This window comes from Empidonax traillii, unplaced genomic scaffold, assembly GCF_003031625.1.
Source record: "Empidonax traillii isolate 1590-97213 ecotype Southwest subspecies unplaced genomic scaffold, ASM303162v1 scaffold22:size5013007, whole genome shotgun sequence".
NCBI lineage: Eukaryota > Metazoa > Chordata > Aves > Passeriformes > Tyrannidae > Empidonax > Empidonax traillii.
The window spans coordinates 2,950,717-2,976,258 of NW_020955215.1; the positions used below are offsets into that span (position 1 = coordinate 2,950,717).

The window sequence follows — 25,542 nt, forward strand, 5'->3', positions numbered from 1 at the left end:
CCGCCGGAGCCCGGCAGTCCCTAGCGCAGGCTGAGGGCTTTCTGCAAGTCATCGGAGCCGGCAGACGCGCCCCGCGCTGCCCTCCCGCTACCCCCGCCCAGAGCATCCACTCGGGAATTTTTCGTTTTGTTTTTATTTATTTATTTATTTATTTTATTTTCCTCCCCCGTGCTGTATGCACTGGTTTTCCTCGTCACCCGCCACGGTTAACTTCCCTGTGACTCGGTTTAACTCTTGAGATCTACGTGGATGTTGCTAAGAGCACTTCTCTTGCCTTTGCTGTCCCTTGCTGGGATCGGATTCACACTACCCGGACCCTGTGTGCCTGTATGTGTGTTCTGAGTGTCTTGACATTTGGGTTCCTTTACAAGAGCTATGCATTAATTGTAACCAAGGTAAGACTCCCTGTTTTTGTTCCCTCATGAGCATGTCGAATTTAAACGTTTCTTTAATAATGAAGTATGCATTTTCTTTTAAACAGTGGAGTCATATGTAGCCCTTCCATTGATGAATACTTGTGAAAAAGCAGCATAGAACTTGCAAAAAAAGAGACCTATTTAGCAGGAGATCTAGCTTGGTTCTACAAACTGCTCTGCTTTGCTCTGTTACAGCTGCTGTGATGCTTACAAGAGTAATTTGTGCCTTATTTTGTTTTCCCTTTCGACAGACCTGTGAGTGACCATAGGCTTGGCTTGACCTTGATTTTGATGGCTTTGTTGGAAGATCTAATGATGTGATTGCATTTCATGAGGTGATTGCTCTCCAGCCTCCGTGGCTCAGGGTATAAACCGCTTCTGCCACGCTGTCACTCATGGACAATTCAGATTTTTTTTTAAACAAACCTTTTGGCTATCATTATTTTCTCACTTCTCCTTTCCCTGCTGTTTTTCCTTAATGCTGGGAGCCTTATTCTACCCTCTGATGTGATTGATAGTCCTGCTGCTTTGTGCTGTTGATTTCTGGTTTAAAGTACAATGGCTCTAAGTGGCAACTGCAGGACTTACCTTCCTCCTCGGGAGCAGGGGACTGGACTGCACTCCTTCCCAGAGGTAGTGGAGCTCAATGTGGGCGGCCAGGTTTACTTCACTCGCCACTCCACCTTGGTTGGCACCCCTCACTCCCTGCTGTGGAAAATGTTCACCCCAAAGAGAGACACAGCCAACGATCTGGCCAAGGACTCCAAGGGAAGATTCTTCATCGACAGAGATGGTTTCCTTTTCCGCTATATTCTGGACTATCTCAGGGACAAGCAAGTGGTTCTGCCCGACCACTTCCCAGAGAAGGGAAGGCTCAAGAGGGAGGCTGAGTACTTCCAGCTCCCGGACTTAGTCAAACTCCTGACTCCTGATGACAACAAGCAAAGCCCTGATGATTATTGCCACAGTGACTACGAAGAGGTCTCCCAAGGCAGTGACACGAGAATATGCCCACCCTCATCGCTCTTACCACCGGATCGGAAGTGGGGATTCATTACCATTGGGTACCGGGGGTCGTGCACTATTGGCAGGGAGAGCCAAGCAGATGCCAAATTTAGGAGGGTCCCAAGGATTTTGGTTTGTGGAAGGATTGCTCTGGTCAAAGAGGTCTTTGGAGAAAGTTTGAATGAAAGCAGAGACCCAGACAGGGCTCCAGAAAGGTACACCTCCAGGTTTTATCTCAAGTTCAAGCACCTGGAGAGGGCTTTCGACATGTTGTCCGAGTGTGGATTCCACATGGTGGCCTGTAACTCCTCGGTGACAGCTTCCTTCGTCAACCAGTACACAGACGACAAGGTCTGGTCCAGCTACACTGAATATGTCTTCTACCGTAAGTACAAGATGTTTCAGAGGGAAATGTAACTCCCTGCTTTAAGCTGCTCTCTTCCGTTGACTGTACAATTCCCAAGGCACAAAGAGTGCCGATTGCCTTGTGTCTGCTGCAGACTACGGCTTTATTTAGATCTGGGGGGATACATTTCGGTTTAAGCTTTGGAAATGCAAACCAGGGCTGAGCTCAGCGGGTTGGCCTTGGCTAGGTGGCAGCACAGACTGCCGAAAGCGCCCCGTCCGCGTGCCTGGAGGATGTGGTGCCTCTAGCTGTGTAAATCAACCAGCTGAATGCCTTGCACACTTCCCGGGATGTGTGGGACACAAGACGAGCCTTGCAAACACGCTGTGGAATTAATTACAGAAAATCTTCAAATGGGTTTCACTTTACAAAGGTAATAACAGCTTGATAATTGTCAAGCACAGTCAGCCAAGCCATCTGTCAGCAGACCTGACACACTTCCACGTAGGGAAGGGAAAACACAATCCCCGTCGCTCTGGCCGCGTTTCAGCGGAGCCTCCTTGGAGCCAGCTGCTGTGCTCTGAAATGGGGGCTCAGTGCAGAGAGGGGCAGGGTGCTGTGCCTTGTTATGCAACATGCTTGTGGAAAACCCAGCTGTCCTCATCCGTGAGGAGTGTGTGCCCTGCTTCCCGCAGTCACATCAGATCGCACTCTGCTGTGCTGATTTGAACCGGTAGCGCTGCTGGGCTCATTAACTTCCTAAGCCGATACTCAGGTAGAGGCTGGTTACCATTGGTAACATGAGGGTAATTTTGATTCTATAAGTCTGTATCAGAAAATCATTCCACAACTGCTGTGCTTAAATATTTGAGAGCTTTATGAGGCTGTTTTCCTCCATTTTCATTCGAGGAGGGTGAAGGATGGAACAATTCCCCAGTCTGTCTGCAGAAATGGGTTTTATCCAGCTGCTGCTTTGGCTAGTGGCCTTGGAAGAGGGATAGAGGGAGAACGCTTGGTTGGCAGAGCTGCCGTGCTGGGTGTGGTGCTCACAGTTGACAGGCTTGAGGCGTGGGGAGCTGACAAAAGTTTTAGATGTAAGATGTATCAGGAAGTGAACAGTTTGGATGTAATTCCGTGGATTCAGCACACATCTACTCTTGTGTGGGGCTCAACAGGCAGCCCTAATCTGCTTATGTAATGAAGCTTAAGTTAGCATCCTGAAAAGCCATCTGGGTTTTTGACATCCATAGATTTACTTAAAATTAGTTTTCTAGCTGGATTTCTTAACAAAATTGTTCTAAGGTCATGGATCCGCTTATATTCCGACAGGGATGGATGATTTATGTTATTAGGCAGCTTCTACTTGAAACTCATACAAGTTCTAGGAGGAGAACTAATGTAGTTAAAGGAATGGATTAAAATAAATTGTGTTTGCATTTATACTTCAAATCAGAAAAAAAATGCATTCCATATAAGCACAATGATTTTTATTAATTGAAGAGAGGATGAACATGGGGTTTGCCTGAATTAGCAAACACAGACTCCTGACTTCCACGTTACTCAAATTTTTATTCTCAGAGCTTGCTCTCACTGCTTCCACAGCACTACAGCCACGGTTAGGGACCTTAGAAATTTTGGAGAGTGAAAGTCTATAGCATGCATCACAAAATCTTCTCTCACCAGTGCAGGGAAAGCCCAATCCAATTAAAGTTCCTGGAAAGACTCTTACCCAGTTCAATAGGCTTTGCATTTGGTTCCTATAAGTTTTGTGGATTTTTGACACTGATACAGTTTCAGAGATGGATTTTTCCAAGGGCACTTTCCTAGGTGAAATCTAAAGCCACGGCCATGATGCCAAACCAGTCTCTCTTATCTCGAGCCGAATGGTTCTGTTAAGCTCTGAATCATTTGCTGCTGTGAAGGAGCCACGGGTGGGCTGCAGGGGTTCTCCAGCCACATTCTCAGGTCTGGCTGCAGCTGGTCCCCCTGAGAGTAGGCACAAAATTCACCTGGAGCGAAAGAACCCCCTTTCCAAATTTTCCAAAATAATTTCATTCCAAATTTCCTGAAACCATTTAATTTGAAACTCTGAGGACCAGTAAAATTGACATCTGGCTTTCTGGTGGAACATGACATCTCCTTTGCAGCTGCTTAGCCATAGTTATTTATTTAGAAGCTGCCAACTGTGCCTACATGAGCATTAATTCATCAAGATGTTGTGATCAGGTCGATGGGCCGAAACCTGGGAGGTGTCTAACACCACTGGTGAGGCAAAGGCAGGGGTGGTCTTTGCAGAGCCGCTTAGTAGCTCCTGTGAAAGGCCCACCAGAGGGACTCTTCCCAGCTGGGAATTAGTTCCAAAAATGGAAGAATAGAGGGAGGAATATTTTTTTTGATACACCAAATACACTGTATGCTTCAAATATCACTCAGAAAGTAAAGGCTTATGTGAAGATAAAGAACATTCTTCATGTGCAAATTCATCTGAAAGGAGATCAGACGGGCCAGAGAGGGTGTGAGCTGAGCAGCCTCTCACATGGGTACAGTGTATGCTGTTAAAGTACTGTACCATCAATATTGCATGAGGTTTTCTCCCTGTGTTCAAATTTAGGTTCTATTAAGGCTAATGGGAGATGCCTGTTCCCCGTGGAGGAGGTTTTCCCGAAATGCAGAACATGTCCAGCACGACCTACAGCTATTTGCTGAGTCGTGGCAGGACGGGCTCAGAGCGGTGCTGGGGATGACGGTGCAGTCCTCGGGGCACAGCTGGGCTGCACTCCAGCTCCAAATAGGCCAAGGCACAGAAGGGTTTGGAGACAGGCTGGGATGGTCCATTAGAGCTGTCACAGAATGGTTCTGTGACGCTCAGCTCCTGCGGGGTGGGTGGGCAGGAGGCACAGCCAGGCTTGTGCTCACAGGGCAGCTGAGGGGAGGAAAGGAGCTGAGGGTCTGCTCATGCAGATTTTTTTTCCCTCCAGTTTCTCTTATATCAAAGATGTTTCCTTAAATTTTATACTGGCTAAAGTTGGAATTCTGACCTGAGCTATTTTGTTCCCCTCCCGCTGTTGTTTTGATGATCTTAAAGTAAAACCTTATCTCCAGCCCTCTAATTTTTGAAGAAGGTGAATAACCTGGTTTTGGATCTTCTTTTTTACCTGTTTTCAGCCTTTACAATGGGATGAAACAAAAGTGTGCACTTGAATATGTGGTGTTGGGGGTGGGTGGTGTTACAGCATATGGGCTGGCTCAGGCCTTTGTAGCCTGGCCCTGTTCCTGTGGCAGCATCACTCTCCTTTCCACCATAACCCACAAACCAGCTCTTTTTGCCTCCTTCCAGTCTTGCAGCACTGCCAGTATTGGGGATGACAGTCCTGCACGTGGGTGCTGGGACTGCCAGGAGAGCAAAATAACAGGTTGGAAAGGGAGAAGGCTTGAGCTTCTGACAGCAGCTCAGTGACACGGCGGGCTGTGTGTGTTTGTCTGCGGAGCAGCTGGGACTGAGTGACGCAGCAGTGGGATGGGATGGGATGGGATGGGATGGGATGGGATGGGATGGGATGGGATGGGATGGGATGGGGAAAAATTGTATGACAGCCCAAAATGCATATGGCTATTGCTCCAGCACCCTGACGACATGTCCTTTCTCTCCCTGAGAGTGCAATGGGCTTTCTGAGCAGCTCCCTGAGGGGAGATCTTGGCTCCTCTATCTCACATGAACCCCCTTGCTTTGCTTGGGAGAAGCCTGACCTCTGCTCAGCTGGGGCAACATGGCCAGGAAGGGGAGACTGCTGGGCAGAGGAGCAGATACAAAAGGAGTACAGATGGAGGGAAAGGAGAGAAAATTGCACAAGGACACCCAGACACAGTGAGGGGGAATTTGTTAGATATGTCAGCCCTCAGTGCAATCCAAATGTTTTCCCGCAACAAGCAGGTGGAGAAGGGTTGGCAAAAGCTCCTTCAAGTTCCTGAGCAGCAAGGAATACAGGGATGTAGACAGACAACTCCTCCTGCCCCTCCTAGGGCTGTGCTGCAAAGTCTGAGCAGGCACAAGAAAATCAAGACAGCCAGTCTGATGGGGAAGCCCTGCCTTGCACTGGCCACTTCACACCTGCACATGGGGAGCAGCTGAAGCACCTGTAGATGTGCAAAGGAAATCATAAGATTTTCTGGTACTGTAGCTCTGAAAGCCAAAATTGAATTAATAATGCTCTTGCTCCTGAAGGATGTGTGCTGGCTTCTCTTGCTCCAGGGACAGCTGTAAATGTTGGTGCCTCACCTTGCTCTGTGGTGGCTGGTTGTGCTTTGCAGCTGCTGGTAGGAAGCTGGTGTGCAGAGATGTGTGTGGAGTAGGTTTCAGATTATCCTGGGATAAACAGGTGAATTCTCTTGGGTTGGGATGTGCAGGAGGAAGGAGAAATGCCTAGCGATACCCTCTGTGAATGCCCTGGTGCCCATCTGTTGGGCACATATCTCTGGGATAATCCTGGTGTCTGTTAGACAAGATGATCCATTTTGGATTACTGCAGCCAGCTGGGACCTGTCACTCTGCATGTGTGAACAGAACTAAAGGATCCCATACTGATGTGCCTACTACTGACTCATAAATTCATTGCGTGGCAGAAATTTGACTAACAAAACGAACACTCTTGCACAGTGACACCCACAGCTGTGCTGTCAAAAGGGTTAGATGTGGGAGAGGAACATCACCCATTTCCCCTCTCTTTAAACTGATACTGTCATATGATCTAGTAGTTGCTTCTGTCTGGTTTTATATCACTGAAGATCAAAATGACCCAAAAGCAAGCAAAATTAAGTCAAATCCAATGAATAATACAAGCTTCTGCCCTGCTGATTGGAGATGTTTCTGTTTCCAGGTAATTATTGTCATCATCGATGCCTCTGGTCCCTCTTGCCAACCCAAACTCTTACTGGATGATCATCTGCAGGTGGTGGGGCTGTAGCCAGCCAAGTCTGTTAGTATATCCCTGTCAGAAGGACCTTGCTCTGAGCTTTTTTGGTCAGACTTCAGTTGATTTTTTCCCAATTTGTCATGGCAGACTGAAAAGCCTGCAGAGTTGCTGATCAGAGTTATTCCGTAGATGAAAAATTCTGTTACTTAATGGAAACCACTAGTGTCAAATCTGATTGTCAGATTAAGCCAAGAATCTCCAGCTCAATGGGAAACGAAAGTAAAACTTGGTAAAAGGGTTGATTGGATAGAGGACTTGGAGTTCATTCTAACAGTGTATGAAAAGTGATGTAGAAGAACCAGCAAGAATGGCTTTTGGGTCCTGGCCTTTGTCTCTACCCAGCATTCATGGCACAGCTGGTTATCTCCTGACCCTTTGGATATGATCTTCATTGACTGGAATGTTTGAGATAGACATTAGCAAGATCATACAGATCTGTTCCCTCCTGCTCCAAAGCACCTCTTAGTGATAGGAATTCTCCCTCTGTTCCAACAGCTGTGCAGCAGCCAGGCAGGTTCCTTGCCAAGGACAATCCTTGTCCCTCTGACCCCTGTCCCTGGAGGTCTCTGTGGTGGAAGGGGATTTGTGAATGCAGCAGGTAAATCAGCACGGCCCAAAGAGCTTATTGAGGGGGCTGTGATCTGGTATTTGTGTCTTCTCTCTGTTTCCAGGGTCTCAGGAGGTCTGTGTGCCAGGAGGCAGTGGAAATACTCCCCTAGGGTTGGGTGGAGGGAGGGCCTGGCCACAGGGACAGGCTGTGGGCATGTCCTGGCCACCCCCGGCCACCACTACAACTCTGCAGGACCACTGACAGAGTCTCTCCTGTGGCACTTTGCTGCTGCTGCTGCTCTGTGATCCAGAAAAAGACTGTAATGACTAAAGGATTAACCAAGGAGGGCTGGCATTTAGGGGAGAAAAAAAAAAAAATCAATGTATTTTAAACTGCAGTCTCGAGCTGGCTCTTGGCCAGGAACAGCGCGCATGAGGTCCCACAGCACCATTTCGGGAGGCTGATCAGAGGAGGGGTTTACTGTAATAACAGCAGATGTGTGCCAGAGAGAGGGAGGTGTGGAAATAAGGAATGCCTGGTTTGCTGCCCTGGGACAGCAAAATTCCGAGTGGAAGTGTCCCAGTGTCCCTGGGCTATGGCTGCGGAGCAGCAAGGAATGGCTCCCACCAGCCACTTTCTGCAGCTTCCTTCAGCCTGGTCAGGTCTGGCCTTTTCCAAAATTTACTGAAATGTTGATGTGTTTCTTAGGAAAACAGAATCAGAAAGAGCAAAGGAGTGTAAACAAGAAAATACAACTGAGATATTTGCCATTCAGTGAATACCAGGAACATATTGTGCACACAGACAAACACTTCCTTGCAGCAGGTTGGGTTTTTTTCTGTCCAGCCATCCTGGATTTGTTTAATTTCATAACCACAATATTTTCTCAGTTTCTTCTCCTTTTTTTTTTTCAGCTTTTCAAGTTCAAGGCTAACATGCAGTAAATATGGAGACATGAAGCAAAATCTAAATTACTTCTTTGCAAACAGAAAGAGTAACCCTTTTTTTCCTTGAAACTGGCTCAAAATTGTATTTTTTGTAAAGGAAGAAAATAGACTGTAGTGAGTTATACTTGGTGGATCTGCTTTAAGGTCGCTCAGGTGTAATGCTGACTGAGCTGGCCAGGTCAAAGAATGCTGCGGGAGTGATTCCCCTGCTACTTTCAGACATGCTAAAGTCAGTTCTGGAACACAGTCAAACATTGCTGCCATTACTGGGACTCCTAATGTTAACTCAAGTATTTAGGGAAGAGTGGAGTTCAAGCTCCAAATCTGATGGTGCAAGGAAGTGTGGTATGTGGATGGTTTGGGAAGTGCTGAACACTGGAATGCCTCTTGGGTTCATAAAGGTTTGGGTCTGATTGACTAATGTGCCATTTAAAAGCTAAGGTGATGTGGCCGTTCCTGGCTCAGTGCAGGAGCCTGATGGCCTGGTTATTCCTGGGCTAATGGCCCTGAGTAAGGCCTTCCCAGGAACCCTGGATTTATGGAGAGGGACATTTTTAGTAGTGTAGTGCTGTAGTGGCAGGACAAGGGAGAACTGCTCCATGCTGTCAGAAAGTAGATTTAGATTAGATATTAGGAAAAAAAATTCTTCCCTATGAGGGTGGTGAGGCCCTGGTACAGGTTGCCCAGGGAAGTTATGGCTGCCCCATCCCTGGAAATGTTCAAGGCCACATTGGACAGGGCTTGGAGCATCCTGCTCTAGTGAAAGAGAGGTGGAATGAGGTGAGCTTTAAGGTCCCTTCCAAACCAAACCATTGTGTGACTCTCTGATTCTATGACTTGTCTTCTGGAGTGAAAGTCCCTTGGCTTTATCTTTGCTAGTAGGATATGAGTAAATAAAATAGGGAATGAACATCAGAGAACTGTGTGGGCTGTTTTCCTTAGTTGTCCCACATTAGCTTGTTAAATTAGTTGTCTAATAATGTTTAAAGGAAAACTCTGGAGTCGTGAGAATAGTTTTTGTATTTCAATAGCTGGAACAAACTCTGTTGAAATACCCATAAATATAAACCGGTCAGTTGGAGTGTGCTCCTGGTGACCCCTTTGTATCGACTCTCATTCATGTCCTTTCAGTCCATGAGCTGGTTCATACATCACTAGCGTTACAGATTTTCCAGCACTGCTTCTGGATCTACTAACAAAGTGATTAATGATTTCTAGGAGCTTATTGATTAGCTGTTAAGGCAGCTAAATAATTCCTCTACCAAAAAATACAGTGAGAACTGTGGTCATCCTGGTTTGCAATCCATCCTGAAAATCCTGCTGCTGTGATGCTGCTCGGCACTGGTGCTGCATCTCAGCAGCAGCAGGTTTGATCCAATAGCTTTAGATTTCACCTTTAAATCGCTCATGTCTCTCAGTTTTCCTTCTCTGAGATGATCTGACGCACATAATTCCTGCCACAAATTTTGTAGTTTATCCTGTGTGTCAGCGAAACTCGTAGGCTTTGATAAGGCACCATATTTGATGGAAATTGTTTCATCCCGGATGTTCCGAGCAGTTCTGTAGAAAGGACTCGCCTGATTTTGTGGGTTTTTTTTGGGTTTGTGTTTTGTTTGTTTGATTGTTTGTTTGCTTGTTTTGCTTACAATTCCTTCATTTCTGGCACGTTGTGGGATTCTTGAGATTGTCTCCTGCATGGTCAGGCGTTGGATTTTGATATTCTGTGATTCTACGAGAACCTTTAAGTCTGCCTATGAAAATCTCCACAGCTGTGCTCCAGCACAGGGCTCTGGAGTGTGTTGGATAGTGACTACAACATCCCCAAACATTTAATTCCAAGCAGGAAAATGAACCTGAGCTTTAGTTTATGTTCCTAGAAGAGCAAAGCTAGTTTGGAGGGAGCAGCAGCCCAAGAGACGTTCTCATCCTCACTCTGAGCTGAGACTGCAGCTGGCAACTTCTGGGTGCTGCTCTCCGAGCTTTAGGCTTTGGACAGGGCCCGAGAACCAAATTTTAAAAAAAAACTCTCTCTCTGCATATTTTGGAGGAGACTTATTTCAAGACTTCAGATTGAATTTCCATCAAACTGAATCAGAGTGTATTTTTACAGTGGAATTAAATCAGGCTGAAATAGAACCCAGTGGAACATGCTGATTTTGACTGAATTTTGCACTTTAAATATTCTCAAAGCCAAAAACTCTGAGCAAAGCTTGAGTGAGCAAAAAACAGAGAGGAGCTTGGAAAATAGTTTGTGCTCCTACGAAGGGAATTTCACTGGGTTTTTCTCAGCTCAGAGTTTTCACTGGTAGTGAGGGCAAGTCCAACACTGGTCCCATGAAGGATCCCCAGAGGGATCACAGAAGCTGATCCTGAGGCAGGGAGGTGAACATGGCTTCTTGCAAATTTACTGTTTGCATGCTCCTACAAAACTGTGTTTTTTGACCACCAGTCACACTAAATATACCACCTGCATCTGTAATGTTCAATTTGAACAGAATTTTCTCTTGCAGTGCCTTTGCCTCGGTGTGTTGTCATATGCAGAGTGAGCATAGGTACCAGACCAGAAGCCTGGGGCCTCTGAAAACACTGAGATGTTTCACCAAAGATCCGAAACCTCCTCATTCTAACATGCTAAAATCAATAGGGAGGAATCTGAGGAGCTGCTGATTGTTTTAAAAGTATGTTGGCTTTGGTTTTCTTTGGTTTACTCTTCTAGTAGATGATCATCAGTCAGTGCAGGGAGCTGGTCCTCAAGAGGTTGCCTGGTGCTTTTTGCTTTGGTTTCATGTTGCAGCATAATTGTGGGAGAAAAAAATGACCACTGTCCTCCTGCAGAATTATGGAGGGAATTTTGTTTCTGAATGAATGGCCCAGTTGTGGTCAGTGATAATATAATTTTTATGCATAAATAATGCTATTTATTAAATTATTTATTACCTTTATTATTAATGTTATATTTATAGGCAGAAGAGTAGCTATGGAGAGCTCAGGTTAAGGACAGAAGCTGAGCCCAGCAGAGCTGCACCAGCTCCCAGAGCTGCAGATCTGGCCGAGCATTTCTGGAGCTGTGCTGCTGCTTTTCCTGGCACTGTGTGCTCCCATGAGGACTGGCTAATTAGGAAGCATTGCCATAGAAGATATCCCATTGTGTGACACAGAGAATATATTTAATGTACTTTATTTAAGTACAGCTGTGCTTCCTTGAGAGGTCACTGTCGGAAACATGTTGCTGACAACTTTTGGAAGTTGGGCTCGTTTTGTTTCGTGAGTTTGACTGTGACATTTTATAACCTGCTCTTCTCTGACTGAGTTATCTCTCTCCCATTCCTGCCAGGACTGGATAGAATGACTTTCTCTAATCCTGCCATTATGTCTTGAACCACAGACTTGTAGTTAGAGAGATTTTTTACCCGTGGCTCGTATAAATTCTCTCCTTCCCTTGGTCGCTGTTTATAACCCAAACCACGTGCAGCCCAAGGGTGCCTTCACTTCCCCTCATGAAGCCACAATTACTAAGACACAAAACTTCTGTTTTCTAGTTGGGAGAAGAGCAGTTTCTAGGTATTCTTGATTTCATTCATTTGTGAGCATTCAAGAGAATAAACCCTCTATTCTCTCAAGTCAATGCACTGATATTACGTGAGGATTAAATCATTCCCTTCCCTCTGTGCAGAGTCTGCAGATAGAAAACTGCTATGCCTTACCTTGCATAGAGAAAGAATATTTAAATAAGGATGTTGATAAAAATGCTTTCACCGGTAAAGACATCATTAAAGAATCCGCTGTTTTAAAGTCCTGTAAGAGAAGGCAGAAGTCAAGAGGTACCATTTCTTGCAGAGGAATTGAAAAGTTCCTTAAAGTTTGGTCTGTGGGAAGAATTTCCATAGCTCAGTGACATCTCCAGTGCTGGGGAGAGCCCAGGTCCCAGACCTAGTGGAGGTCACTGATGGCTCAGATCAAACCTTGCTCTAATTTATTTCCATTTCTAAATCTTCAAAATATTTGACTTGTAGCTAGGAAGCACCACTGTTCACTTTATACAAGTTTTCTGGGTTTAAGAAGTTTGAAAACCTTTCCTGTGCTGAAATTAAAAGGACTGGAGATGATCCATTTGAAACTCTCAGTAATTGCATCCCTTCCTCTCCACCAGCAGCCCACGTGTCCCCAGTCAGGCTGGAACAAGGCAGGTGGCATGTTGGCAGCTGGGCCCTGCTCACGTGGGCAGGATGACAGATTTGCCCACCTCTCCCTGTTCCAGGAGACAAACCAAGGGATTCAGACCTGGCTCAGACTGGGCTGTTCCCTTCCATGGGATGGTTCCCATCGCTGTGACTGGCTGTGCCCAAATAAATTCGCTGCAATAGCACAGGGGTTTGAGTTTGTGTAGTCACAATCCAGCAACAACAGACATGGGATCAAACCAAGTCTGGATGCAAACAGGCAAAAGGCCCAGCTCCCACAGCATCCATGGCTGCTGGCAGCAGAACAGCTTTTGGTTTACTTGAAAACTGCTTTTCCAGCTTTTGCTCATGGCTTTGGTTCAAACACCATCATAATTTCAGCCTGGAGAAGAGAAGGCTTTGGGGTCACCTAATTGTGGCCTTCCAGTACCTGAAAGGAGCCTACAGGAAAGATGCAGAGAGATTACAGGGGTCTGGAGGGACAGGACAAGAGAGTAGGTTTAGATGAGATATTAGAAAAAAAAATTCTTGGCTGTGAGGGTGGTGAGGCCCTGGCACAGACTGCCTTGAGAAGCTGTGGCTGCCTCATCCCTGGAAGTGTCCAGTGCCAGGTTGGATGGGGCTTGGATCAACCTGGGATAGTAGAAGGTGTCCCTGCCCACGGCAGGAGGGTGGAATGAGATGAGCTTTAAGCTCCCTTCCAACACCAACCGTTCTATGGTTCTATGATTCTGTGATACTTAAGCATGTCTAAAGACATTAATAGATTTTTTTTTTTTTGGAGGAGACAGTCAACCTACAGACAGCAGGGGAAGAGTAAACCTTCCCCCAAACTGTTTCGAAGCAGTCTCTGCTGTGCTCCTGCTGATGGAAATGCAGTGGAAACCCATCATTCTCTGGAGGAAAGCTAAAAGCTACATGGCAGATAGTAAATAAATAATTGCAGGGAAACATTGCACATAGATTTCTTGGGGAACAGAACTTAATTAAATTTTGTGAACATGCCTACATAGTTCCATTGATCAGGAAAAAATGGATATGTGCTATGTCTGTAAGATTTACTTGCTTGGCTGTGTTTTGCCTTCCTCCCCTCCCTCGGCTTCATTCACTTTATATCCTGCAGTGGTAAGGGAACACATTTCTGGGTTTCTTCCTTGAAGAAATTGATTCTAAGCAGCATAGGACATGATGTATGGTTTGTAACTCTACAGTATTGCTAAGCAAAAAGAAATCACTGAAGAAGGCTGTGCAGATATTATATTAATTTCCATTTTAAAATGGATTTTTTCCCACTAGGACCAATAAAAAATATGCAAAGATTTTCAACAGCCTTTCTAGTAATGATTAATTAAAAGATGGGATAAATCTTTCTAGGCTAATTTAGCAAGGTAGGTTTTTTTAGACACTTCACAAGACATATTTTTTGCCATTGAATACAAGCTTATCCCTGAATTCACTATACCAACTACTCTGGGTCTGGCTGTGATCTCAGTGTCTGCTTGTTATCACAAAGAGAAGTCAGGAGGTGCCCATGGCTGGTGCCTGGCAGAGGTGCAGAAGGACCAGACAGTCACAGCCACCTCCAGGGCCAACAAAGGGCACCGGGTGGTATCAGGGGACTTGACCCTCATTGGAGCAGTGATGGATCTCTCCTCTGGAAGGGCTTCCTGGGGCTGTTGGCTCTGCAGGATGGAAAAGGGTGCTCTTGTTGAGAACAAAATATATTCCATGAGAACCCAGAGGATTTTTTTTCTGTTTATATTTTAGTCTTCAGATGTCCAACCCAAATTCCTGTTGGGGCTGTGAGGGCTCCTGGGGTGCCGCTGGTAGCCTGGGCCTTCTTCTCCCACCCCAGGAGCAGAAGCCCCTGGTTCATTTAGCAACAAGCTGGCTCCAGTTTGTTCCTTCCCCTCTCATTAGAGCCCAGCCCCACCAGGTTGGTTGTGAAGTGAGGGGGCTGCTGTCCTTGCTGCAGGATTGTGGTTTGGCATATTGGTGCAGTATTAAAATTTCAATGGAACAGATGGCGTCAGGATTTTAACTTATGCTTCTGAGATGCAGATGGTCCAAGGAGTGAACTTGTACACCAGTAATTTTTATTTTGAACAGGTTAAGAACGAATTACGCTTTGACTATTGTTACTGCTCTGCTTATCGTTTCTTCTTTCCCTGTGCATGTGCAGGTTTTCTCAGAATCTCTTTTCCGTGAACTGCTAGGTTGAAACAGCCCTATTTCTGCCTAAAACTCCTCTCTGTATATATTTAGTTTCCTTCCCAGTAGCCTTTCATTTTCCCTTGGGCCTGTTGCTGTTCTCCATGAGATGTGTGGGATTGCAGACCTGAGCTTTGCAGAAGTGCCTGTGCCATGAGCTCAGCCCAACCTCTTCTGGGAAAACTGTCCCATGTGCTCAGTCCAGCCTCTTATGGGAAAACTGTCCCTGTCCCCTGGGTGAGCAGATCCTGCACCAGGCTCATGGGGAGGCAGCCACTCGCTCCCAAACCTCCTGTGGCTCTGAATCCCGACACAGGGCTTGTACACCTGGCAGGACTGAAGATGGCCAGGCAGGATTCTGGTCTTGGTTGCGTTGGAATAAACCCAGGTTGACCCCACTTTTATACCAGTAAGGATCTGATTATCTAAGCCTGTTGTGAAACACGAGGTAATATTTTTGTCATAATTCATAAGCTTAATCTTTTATAAAAAGAAAATACATCTCCTGCTACAAATTATTAATGTCCACCTGAATATTTTACACCCACTACACAGCACTAATTTTCCTGCAGAGACACCAATGTTTCACACAAATCACCTGTGCATGTGTTCCATCCTTTCCTCCTGCCCTGTATCACACGCTCAGGGGAGGGACCTGTGAGCAATCCCCGTGTGCCACTCTTGTTTCTGCTTTGGCTCTGTCTCTGCCGGGGCTGCAGTTGGTGGCATCTTCTCAGAGGGGTGAGGTTTGACGTGGCACGTGGAGCTGCCTCTTGCAGGGATGTTTGCTGTGTGCAGCTGGTCAGGGGAACCTTGTGCCAGCTTGTGTTGGTGTTTAATTTAGAGCCTGATCCAAAAAGCAGGAGAGTCCCAGAGCCTCCTGCATTTGAAACAAGCTGTAGGTGTTTGAGATCTGTAGATTGGGGAAAACAACATTTCCTAAGGGTTAAACCATTGAGTGTCTGCCCAGCTTACTCCTAACAAGGGAATGTATTGCTGAGGTCTGACTGTGATCAAGTGGCCAGACCAGCAAAAATAAATCTTACTCTGTTCCTGTCCTTGATGCATTTCACATGTACGTCCTGGAGTACCAGCTGCAGGGGAGGGTTCCACGAAAGACGATGCAAACATATGGCACAAGGGCAAAGGCAGCAGTGCAGGTGTGGGTATAATCAGGTTCATTTATTCCTCCCTCGTGCCTGCTGCCATTACTCATTCCTCTCGCATGCAAATGCACAAATCACAAATCTCCCTGCTGAAGCCCACGGTGGTTTAGAAGACTCTGTTCCCATCATTCAAGTGTTGTGGGTCTGGGAATGCAGCACTGAGGGGACAGAGGCAGGGACCTGGCACCCAGGGGCCCCTGAGCCCCAGACCCCCATCCAAGTCCCTCACTTGCAATTTTTTCTGCTTTTTCGGGAAGTGGTGGAGGATGCAAAAGTTCTGGAGGGTGCAGTGGAGCTGTCTGAGAGCTGCAGGGAGGCTCAGGGATGCTGGACCACATCTCCAAAGGCTGTGAGATGTCCCATCCCCACAGGGCTGGCATGTCCCCTCTTGTTGGGGCAGCCACGCTGATGCAGAAAGGGCTTTTGGGATTCCTTGGAGTGCAAAAAAAAAAAAAAATCACCTTCCCACCTATTTCTGATAATTAGTATTTTCCATAATTATCCCGGATTGGATGACATTGACCGAGATGCCCGTGCCATAGCCAGGGGTGTTTGAGCTAATTTGGTTTCCCTCGGAGTACCCGGGAAGGGCAGGCACCGCCGCTGCTCTGCTGAAGTACTAATGGGGACAGGGTGAGTGGGGATGAGTAATGAATATTTCATGGGAAAACATTACTACACCGTATGTATGCGAGAGCAACTGACTCCATCACATCCTGGCAGCTGCCTCCTTGCTTTAGACAGCGTGTTTTGACTCTGTTTACCTGGTGGAGTACGGCGGTGACAGGAACACGCGGTGCTCCCATCCCCGCTGCCACCTTCTCCCTCACAAGCATAAATATTTAAAAGTTTGTCTTGCTGCTTCTGAGGGAGGGGATTTATAGAGCTCTGAAATATTAACTTCTTGCACTTTACACTGTGTTTGAAACATTGTGTTCAAACCCACCGCCCCTCTGATCTGTGGGATGGAAAGGGTCACCCCCCGCCCCAGAATTCACTCCATCCCCAGTGGAGATCCCCAAGCTGGTGGAGCCATGGTCTGCTGGCTGCTGGCTGGGTCCTGGGTGCAGGGAGCAGATTACAGCTTTACATTGTTCCTTTTCCCTTCTGGGAATGCTGGGGATGGTCCCCCCATGACACATCCCTGAAGGACTGAGTGTGGGTGAGTGCTCCGCCATGTGGGGCTGCTGCTCCCCGCTTTACTCCCCACGGGTGAGCTGTTTTGGAGCTGGCACAGCCTTGTACAGCCTGGCATGGGCTGCTCTATCCTCTCTAACCATGTCCCACATCCCCTCCACACTCCCACCACCCTCCTGCCCGCTCCCTGCCAGTCATGTCCGTGGGATGGATTATCGACCCACGCAGCTCTTCCTTCCCACATGTCGCTGCATCTACATCTCAGTGGCTTGAAATCAAACCAGGCCCGAAATCAGAGTCAGTACCTGTGCCAAAAAACTCAAAACTGAGTTCCAATGTCATGTTCCAAGTGTCCATCATGCTGTTTGGTGACACGACCATCACCTTGGGGACAGAGAGATTTTCCAGGACCCAAATTTCCTGCACCTGACCCTTCCAGGTTTCTCCACTCCAAGGAGTAATAATAAGCATGTTTCATTATGCAAAGTAAATGGAATAATAAGTAAAATATTAGCTAGAAGGTGTTTGCTGACGACCTCAGTTCCACACTATTTTTTTCTTTGCAGACACAGCTTCTACAGACGATGGCTAAAGGACAGATTAAATATTGTTTGAAAAAGTGATCAGAGATTTTGTTTGCAACTGTGCTGTAGCTCTTCTCCAAATATTGGAAGGATTTTAAATTGGTTTGTATTGATAATGGCACTGTAATGCCTTTCTTTGCTTGTACAGATCGTCAGTGGTTTAATGTGCTTATTCCCAAGGGATGCAGTGACTGAAGAGAACAGATTAAGTTAAACCTGAAAGAATATTTCATTGGGGAAAATTGTATTTCCTTTAAAAAGGCTTTGTGTAAGGTTATGAGGCATTAGTCTGTACTTGTTCCTGCTGATGTGCGCAGTGGGCATGGCCAGAGCATGGTGATCCCTTTTTCTGCCATGGTCTTGGCCCAAATACAAAAGTAAGACCCAAGTCAGGGATATTCCAAAAGCCTTTCAGGAAAGCTGTTCCCACCCTTTCCTCTCCAATGGGATCAGGGTGGGAGCTTAGTGCTGAAAGGGGGTTCCCTGACCTACACAGTCCTGTGCTCATTCCCCCTTTCCCTGGCAGGGTCATGTGAGAGCCAGGGCTGCGGGAGGCAGGAGATGCTGCATTTTTAATCTAAATCTTCTACTCCCATCTGAAAATGCAAACCAGGGAGGTTTGTGTGTGTGTGCTGAAGTGCTTGTCTGTGTTTCTGCCTGTCACAGTCTGGTCCATCCTCCCCTGCGCTGTGACACGGCCACTCCGGAGAGACACGTCAGGTTTGATAAATCCAGAACGGCACAGTTTGCCAAAAGCTGTTTGGTTGTACAGGAGTCACATCTTTACTGAGCTGTTCTGAACATGTCCACCTGGATATAAGCTCATACAAAACAGGCCCCTTCTGCAGGACAGGGACACGTCCCATATGTCCCCAAAGGAAGTTGAATCCATGTGATGAGCTCATTGGCCCTCGGAGCTGATGTGTATTAACCACAAGATCCTGAGTAAAAATGGATGAACCTGTCTGTGATGGCAGGATCAGGATTTCTGAGTCCATCTACCAGCGTGGTTAAAGTTATTTCAGTGAGACCTGTACCGTGTTTTCAGCCTTCATAGCTGAAGTTTGATTTGGTGTGTATTGCACACCCTGACAACAATATCCCAAAATAACATATGCGTTATTGTGACCCTCCCAAATCCATCAGAAATAGAACTAGCTCTACAACAAGTGCTTGGAACTGCTGCTTGAAGACAGGATGGTACAACACCTGTCTTCTCACTGTGTTTTCTCCTCCACAACTCATTAATGGATGCTAAAGACCATCCAGTGTGTTTCCCTAAGAATGCCTGCTGGCTCTGAAACAGGGTTAGCAGATCTTTAAAACAACATAGAAGGACCACTCCTGCCTGATAGCTGTGTGGATTTCCTGTCAGTAGCAAGCCACATGCCCCATCACGGGGATGATAGCCCTTCCCTTCTGGCTGGTTGACAGGGACAAATCCAGAGAAGAGCAGGAGCCTGGGCTTGTAACTCTGGGGCCTTGGGAAGCAGCTGTGTTGCCTTTGACACGATGGAAAAGCTCTCGCTGGTAACATGGTGCCCAGGTGTAACTTACAGGTGTTTCCTGCGACCCCTGGTACTGACATTACCCTCCCTCAGCTGCCCCAGGCTGGTGGATGGGGACAAACCTCAGCTCAGAGCAGGCTCAGGAACACCCCAGGAGCTGTCAGCGCCCATGTGGATGTGACAACTCTGTTTATGTTTATTGCAATAAAGAATATGATCAAAGTCCCACATAGCCAATATTTCAGCTGATCAGAACAGGCTTATTTGTTCATTTTTATTGATGCTCTGATCTCTGGTGAGAAAATAATTGGCTTATGCAGCAGGAGCCTATTCCATCTAAACCAGTGACAGCTTTGTTCAGTGACAGCAGTAGGTGACCCCGTACCATGTAAACAAACAAACACTCTCACTTATGTACCAATTATGTGTTATGGAATGGAAACTCTGAAGTTCCCGGTTTGCTTTTCACTAATTATTGTGCTGCCTCCTTGCATATGTCTCCACTTGGTTAATTGCAGTTTTTAAACTTGGGATTGCACTGTGGAATACTGGCCAGTCTGCAAAGCTGCATAGTGAGAGCTCTGCAGGGAGGGCAGCCGTGACTGACAGCAGTTATAGATGTGAGTATACATTTATACACACATATATACATTTATCAAACATTGGGCTTGATGATCTTGGAGGTCTTTTCCAACCTTTTTTTAATTACAGCTATCTCTGTTGAGCACAGGATAGGACTGTAGTCAGTTTTATCCCAGCTCGGGCTGGGAGGGAGGGTGCAGAGGCTGGACCTGAGCTCTGCAGTTCCTCCCCCAGCTCCAAAGTTCTCCCTCACAGCACTGGTGGTGCCAGGGGCAGGGAGTGACCTCGCCAGTGCCAGCAGCCATCGAGGAGACAGGGAAACAACCCAAGTCACTGGGTACAGTGAAGTTATGTGAACTGAACAGAGCCTTGTCAGGGAAGGATTCATCTTCTAAAAATAAATATCTTCGTTTCCCCTAGTCATTTATTTTTGATGAATGGCTCAGCCATGCATTTGTTTAGCAGCAGGACAAAGGTCCTCTGTCCCACTGGTGCTGTCAGAGCTGCAAGGAACTTCTGGGGCCTAAAGGAGCTGATTTTAACCTTCTGATTGTCTCCAAGTTCCTCCACTTGTTGCTGGTGATGAGCACAGCTGTCTTCATCTATTTGCTGGAAACAGGTCCTACTATCTCTACAGCCCAACTCTCTCTATTTATCACTGTTTATTTATTTTAGCTGTGGGTTTGAGTCAAGGCCCTTTATCTGTAGGGGGAGAGCTGGGAAAGGGGTGGAGCACTGGTGAGGTTGTGCTGAGGTGAAGGTAAGACTGGAACTCTACTCTTAGTTGGAATATGTGCTTCTCAGCAGCTTTGGGTATTTATGTGTGGATTTTTGACACGGTTTGTTTTAAAGATAAACCTAGCTTGAGAATTTTTTTGCAGAGACTAGATCAGGTATCTGTTTTCACACTCTGAGAACACATAACATACATTTTTGTGGTTTTTCTGAGCAGAGCCAGGAGTTGGACTTAGATGATCCTTGTGGGGCCCTTCCAACTCAGAATATTCCGTGATTCCATTAAGTTTTATTACTTTATGATTTAACTATATGATCAGCTGTGTTATTCTGAAGATTGAATGCATTTGGTGCTTAGATGAGAACATAAAGAACTTGAGTAGTGTAGAAATTTAATTTTCTGTTAAGATAACCTGCAGGCACTTACAAATGCTCCATGAGAAAGCCCAAGCTAAAGGAGCCATTTCTTTGCTGCTATTACAGGTGGAAGAAAGAGCTTGTTTTCATGTCAGCTCAGAGTTTTTGTTCCACTTTTGGAATGACTGTGGGTTAAAGCTCATAATCAGAAACACGGATTCTTTCTCTAGTGCTTAAACCCAGGCTGCTGGTAATGATTAACTTTATGAAGACCTGTGCTGGTGTTGTACTGATGGGTGTCAGGACAACTGTGCAGCCACCAGCTGGGCCTTCAGACCTGGTGGGCAGCTGCAGTTCTCTGTCAAAGGCCGCAGGACCTGGCTGTGCTGTCCCTGTCCCTTCACAGTGGAGGGACAGCGATGGTGGGGTGACACTTCTGGGCTATGCCTCCATGGGGTGTTTGACTGGGCAGGGTTGGGGTTTGAGAGGGTTCTTCTCTTCCTTTTTTCATCTTAGCTCATCTTTGGTTTTAGCTTTTGAGCAGACTTGTTCTATTTCTGTTTCTCAGAAACTACCCAACCTCTCGATGTCCTATCAATCTGGTGGATGTAATGGCACTGGATTGAGGAGAGAAGGGTAACCTGAAGGCATAACTGAGTGATACAGCTCAGATACTGCAACATGCTCTAAAGAGACAGGGAGAGTCACAAGGAGGTTAAAACATCCATTTTATCGAGGAGAACAGGAAGGAAATCATGCTTCTCTCTGGCTTCACTTTCGCCATAGAAAACAAGTTGCTGGTTCCTTACCTTGCAGGGTGGTGCAAGTGAGACATGTTATCCACCTGAATTATTTATAAAGCTCCAGCAAAAAGTCTTGCAGAGCTAATGGCCCCTCTGCAGGTCTCTGCCCCCATGCTCGGGCTTCCCCTCTGTGCACTTGGTCCTGGTGAGGGCTCCCCTGCCCCACCCTGTGATCTCCTCCTCAGCCATCCCCACTGCCTTCCCAGCTCTGCCTTCAAACCACGTCTTCAGTAAGACTTTTTTTTTTCCCCTAAACAAAGTCCAACAAGGCTGGGCTATCTCAAAAAAGTAGTTTTGTTAGACTTGTACTTGCAGATCTCGTTCCCCCTCCAATGTGAATGTTACTCAGATAACACTGCTCACATGAAAAGACTTCTTCAAATTCTTTAAGTGCACATTAAAATGCAAATTGGCCTTCTTATTAAAGACTTCTGGAAGTTCTTTGACAACACATTTAAATGCAAATCAGTGAAAAGTAGACTCAATATTAAAATCCAAACAATTACTTGATCCACATGCTGAAATTAAAATGGAAACACATTCTATGTCTCCATAAAAGCAGTGGTCTTTTTAAGCAGCACACTAGAGGCAGCTCTGCATGGGGCTGCTTTGACTTTTGGGGGAGCAGGAACGGCAAGAAGGGGTCCCAGGGTCAATGAGCTCTCCTGTCCCACCATGGGAATGCCATGGGGTCAGACTGTGTCTCTGTGAGACAAAGCTCCTGACATGGATTTGGACTGGTGGAATGACAAAACCCAGCTGGCATTTATTATAAAGCATCCCTGATGCCATCAGGTCCTCTCTTTGTCCAGTTTGGATGACACCAGTGTGAGAAGCCAAGGCAGAGTGCTGGAGCTCTGCCCATGCAGGTTTGGACTCATCACTATCCACAAGATGCAAGTTGGAGCATGTGAAGCAGCAGCACAGATATTTAAATTCCTTTAATGAGTAAGAAGCCGTAGCTAGATTTTGATTTTTTCCTCAAATTATGCAGTCTGAGGTTAAAGTTCTACCCCCAGCCAAATTGCTGGTAATTATTTCATGGAGTTTTACTGGATGTGTGCTGAGGCCAGCTCTAAAAGCTTGGGGTGTCAGGGGAGGCAGCTCAGCTGAACACATCTGATCTGGTTTATTTTAAAGTATGATAATCCATTAGGAACAACAGGCTTTAACTCTCTTTAAATCTGAATGAAGCCCTTTTGCTTTTGCTCTGCTGTGCTTGTGAAGTTCCTGCAAAAAGACTCAAGAGGAGCAAAAGGTGCTTTTTCACCACTCTTTCTCTTTTTTTCTCTCTCTCTGAATTTATTTGGCTGCTTCCCCTTAGGCTTGGCTTTCAGAAACCAGCGACTCAGAGCACTCAAACAGTGTGACACAGGTGGAGTCAGTGCTGTGACTGCAAAGTGCTGTTCACCGTAGTAGGGGAAGGACTTTTGGGTTTATTGGTGTGATTTTTTTCATGGTTTCTCTCAGTCCTTAGACTGTCGATTTGGAATATGGCTGTTTCACTTGAAAATATTGCACCTTAGAAATTAGGCAGTGTTGTTTGGAAGACGCTGATGACATTGAGGCGTGCCAGGAATATAGGAGCAATGTACCTGGGAAAAACACTGCCTGTAGTGTGGGATTAGAGCTCTGAGTGTGTGGGCTGGGGGCTGCCATGGGACAGGGCCAGCCTGACCATGGAGCAGAGGGCACTCTTTGCTGGTGTATGCTGTGGGTATTGCACAGGCTGACACATGCCTGACACTGACCACCTTTCAGCATGGATTTATTAAACATGGAAGATTCACAGATGCTTTCGGGAGCAGTGGTCATGGCACACAAACTGTCTTCACTAGGAACAGACCTGTGAGCTGTTTATTCACAAATAGAATTATTTGCGTTATCAGCTCTAGACAGGCTGAAGGGAGAGGGAACAGTGCAGGGTCACTCCTCTCTATAATTTGTTATATCAGGTTTTTATTGCTGGCTGATGTGCAGCCATATCTGAGGTGTCTCCAAGAGAAAAGGGGGATTCTTCTCTCTCATGAGTTGAAGATCCCATAAACAAACTCTACCAACACCAAAATTTCATTTATTTGGGGGATTTGAGGGATCTGAAGCTCTGCTTTTGTTTGGATTTTTTATGTCATTTCATGTGCTAATCAGGGCTTTTTAACTTGACTCTGTCACTCAAATGCTTCCTGATGATGATGAGCAAAATTAAGCTGTTTTACTGCTGAGAGTGTATCATCAGTGAATTTTAATTTTAAAGCAAAAAGTGATTTTTTTTCCATTTTTAAAGTATGATTATTTTAAAAAACAAACTATAATGTTGTTAGTTACTCTTGTAAGTGAAACTGAATCCAAAGTACAAAATTATTCTAGTCATTACCCCTCCTCCATATAGTGTTTGTTACATGAAAATAAATACCACACCCCAGTATATGCGAATGATACACAAGGACAGGCGGTCCTTTAGCTGGTATCCACCAGCGTTGGAAAACTGGAAAGAATGGGAAGCATTTCAGCTGGTGATGTTCATGTGCTACCTGTCTCTGCCCCACCCTGATTGTAAACATTTCTGTGTTGGGGAAAAGTGAAAATCAGATCATGAACTGTAAATGACATAAAATTAATTTTGTATGTGAGTGGGCAGGGAAAAGGCAGTCACAGAATCATTCAGGTTGGAAAATACCTCCAAGATCATCGAGTCCAACCTGTGACCCATCACCACCTCGTCAACCAGACCAGAGCACTGAGTGCCACGTCCAGTCATTCCTTGAACACCTCCAGGGATGGGGACTCCACCACCTCCCTGAGCAGCCCCTTCCAGTGCCTTAAAGAAGCTATAGTGTGTGCAGAGCAATCCAGAGTTTCTCATGTGTGAAACCAAAGTGACCTCATCTGGTTGGCAGGGTGGGAAGGGTTGACCCCAGGGTAGCTGGACAAGAAGGGGCAGCAGAGCTGTGGGGAAGGAGCCAGGTACCAACTTGTGCCTCTTCTCTCTCTCAGGGGTAGATGGTGCCTCTCCTCTGGCAGGAGATCTGGGAGTGAGGGGGATGGGTCCCTCCCTTCCTCCACAGCTGGACCAAGGAGCCTGACAGCACCAGCCTCCTATAACTTGATGGATCGAGCCATTCTCTCTGTGCTGCTGGGTTTGAGCTGATGAACTCAACCCCGCGGGCCGTTGTTTACTGCACAGATCTGTATTTCCCAGTGACATGTACTGCACAAGTGCAGAACTGTGGCTTTTACTGTATTAGCCAGCGAGGAAGAATAGCTTCTGCCACTGCCTGAGGGCAATGAAATCCCTGACATGTGCTCTTTATTATGGGCTTAAGAAGCCTGGAAAATCAGTGAATCGGCAATCCCTCAGCATAATGCACGTTAGCTGCAGTGTACAGTACAAATTATAGTGGAAAACCACGTTATTCTTGAGCTATTTGTCCATGGGGTTTGTTGCTGACTTGATGCTTTCTCATTCAGAAGGAGACAGAAATGCAAAGTACTCTCTTCTGTGGGTGCTCGGATCCATGTGGGGAACATCTGCTTCCCACTGCAAGTGCCTGGCTTAGTCAGCTCTGTTCTCCCTGCTCAGACCCCTGAATTCTGTATCAACACTGGAAATGTTTTTTGATACTGGGAATGTGTAGAAATTCCTAGAAACAGTCACCTTTTGGGGTGCTGGCACTGAAACAGCTCAGCACCCTCCCTTGAGCATCACCAGCCACCTGCACCCACCCACACAGAGCAGCTGGGAACGGGCACAGCTCCGCGTGCTGCGGAGGCTCCGTCACGGATACGGTCGGGTGCTGCCTTATGGGCTTAACATTCAATTTCTTATCCTCTCAGACTACGTTTCTAATGCTCTTTTCTAAGTGCTGCTGGAGCATTAGCCATTCCATGTGCTCAGTCGTGCTCCTCGGCCGTGGAGTGATGCAGTGAGCACCGACAGGTGCCCCGGCACCTCCACGTGGGGCTGTGGCAGCCGAGGGTTTTCCTATTGCAGGGTCCTGGAAAGCCAGGCAGCAGCTGCTCTCCTGGATGCTACTCCTGCATACT

General features: G+C 46.4%; 1 protein-coding gene across 1 annotated transcript in view; it reads left to right on the forward strand.

Moving 5' to 3' along the window:
- KCTD16 (potassium channel tetramerization domain containing 16) overlaps positions 1-25,542 on the forward strand; it is a 66,775-nt gene continuing 41,233 nt past the window's right edge. Inside the window, exons 1-2 of the mRNA XM_027902224.1 lie at positions 1-395; positions 668-1,806. Coding sequence (XP_027758025.1) covers positions 975-1,806 — 832 coding nt within the window. The 5' untranslated portion in view covers positions 1-395; positions 668-974. The remainder of the gene's footprint in view (positions 396-667; positions 1,807-25,542) is intronic.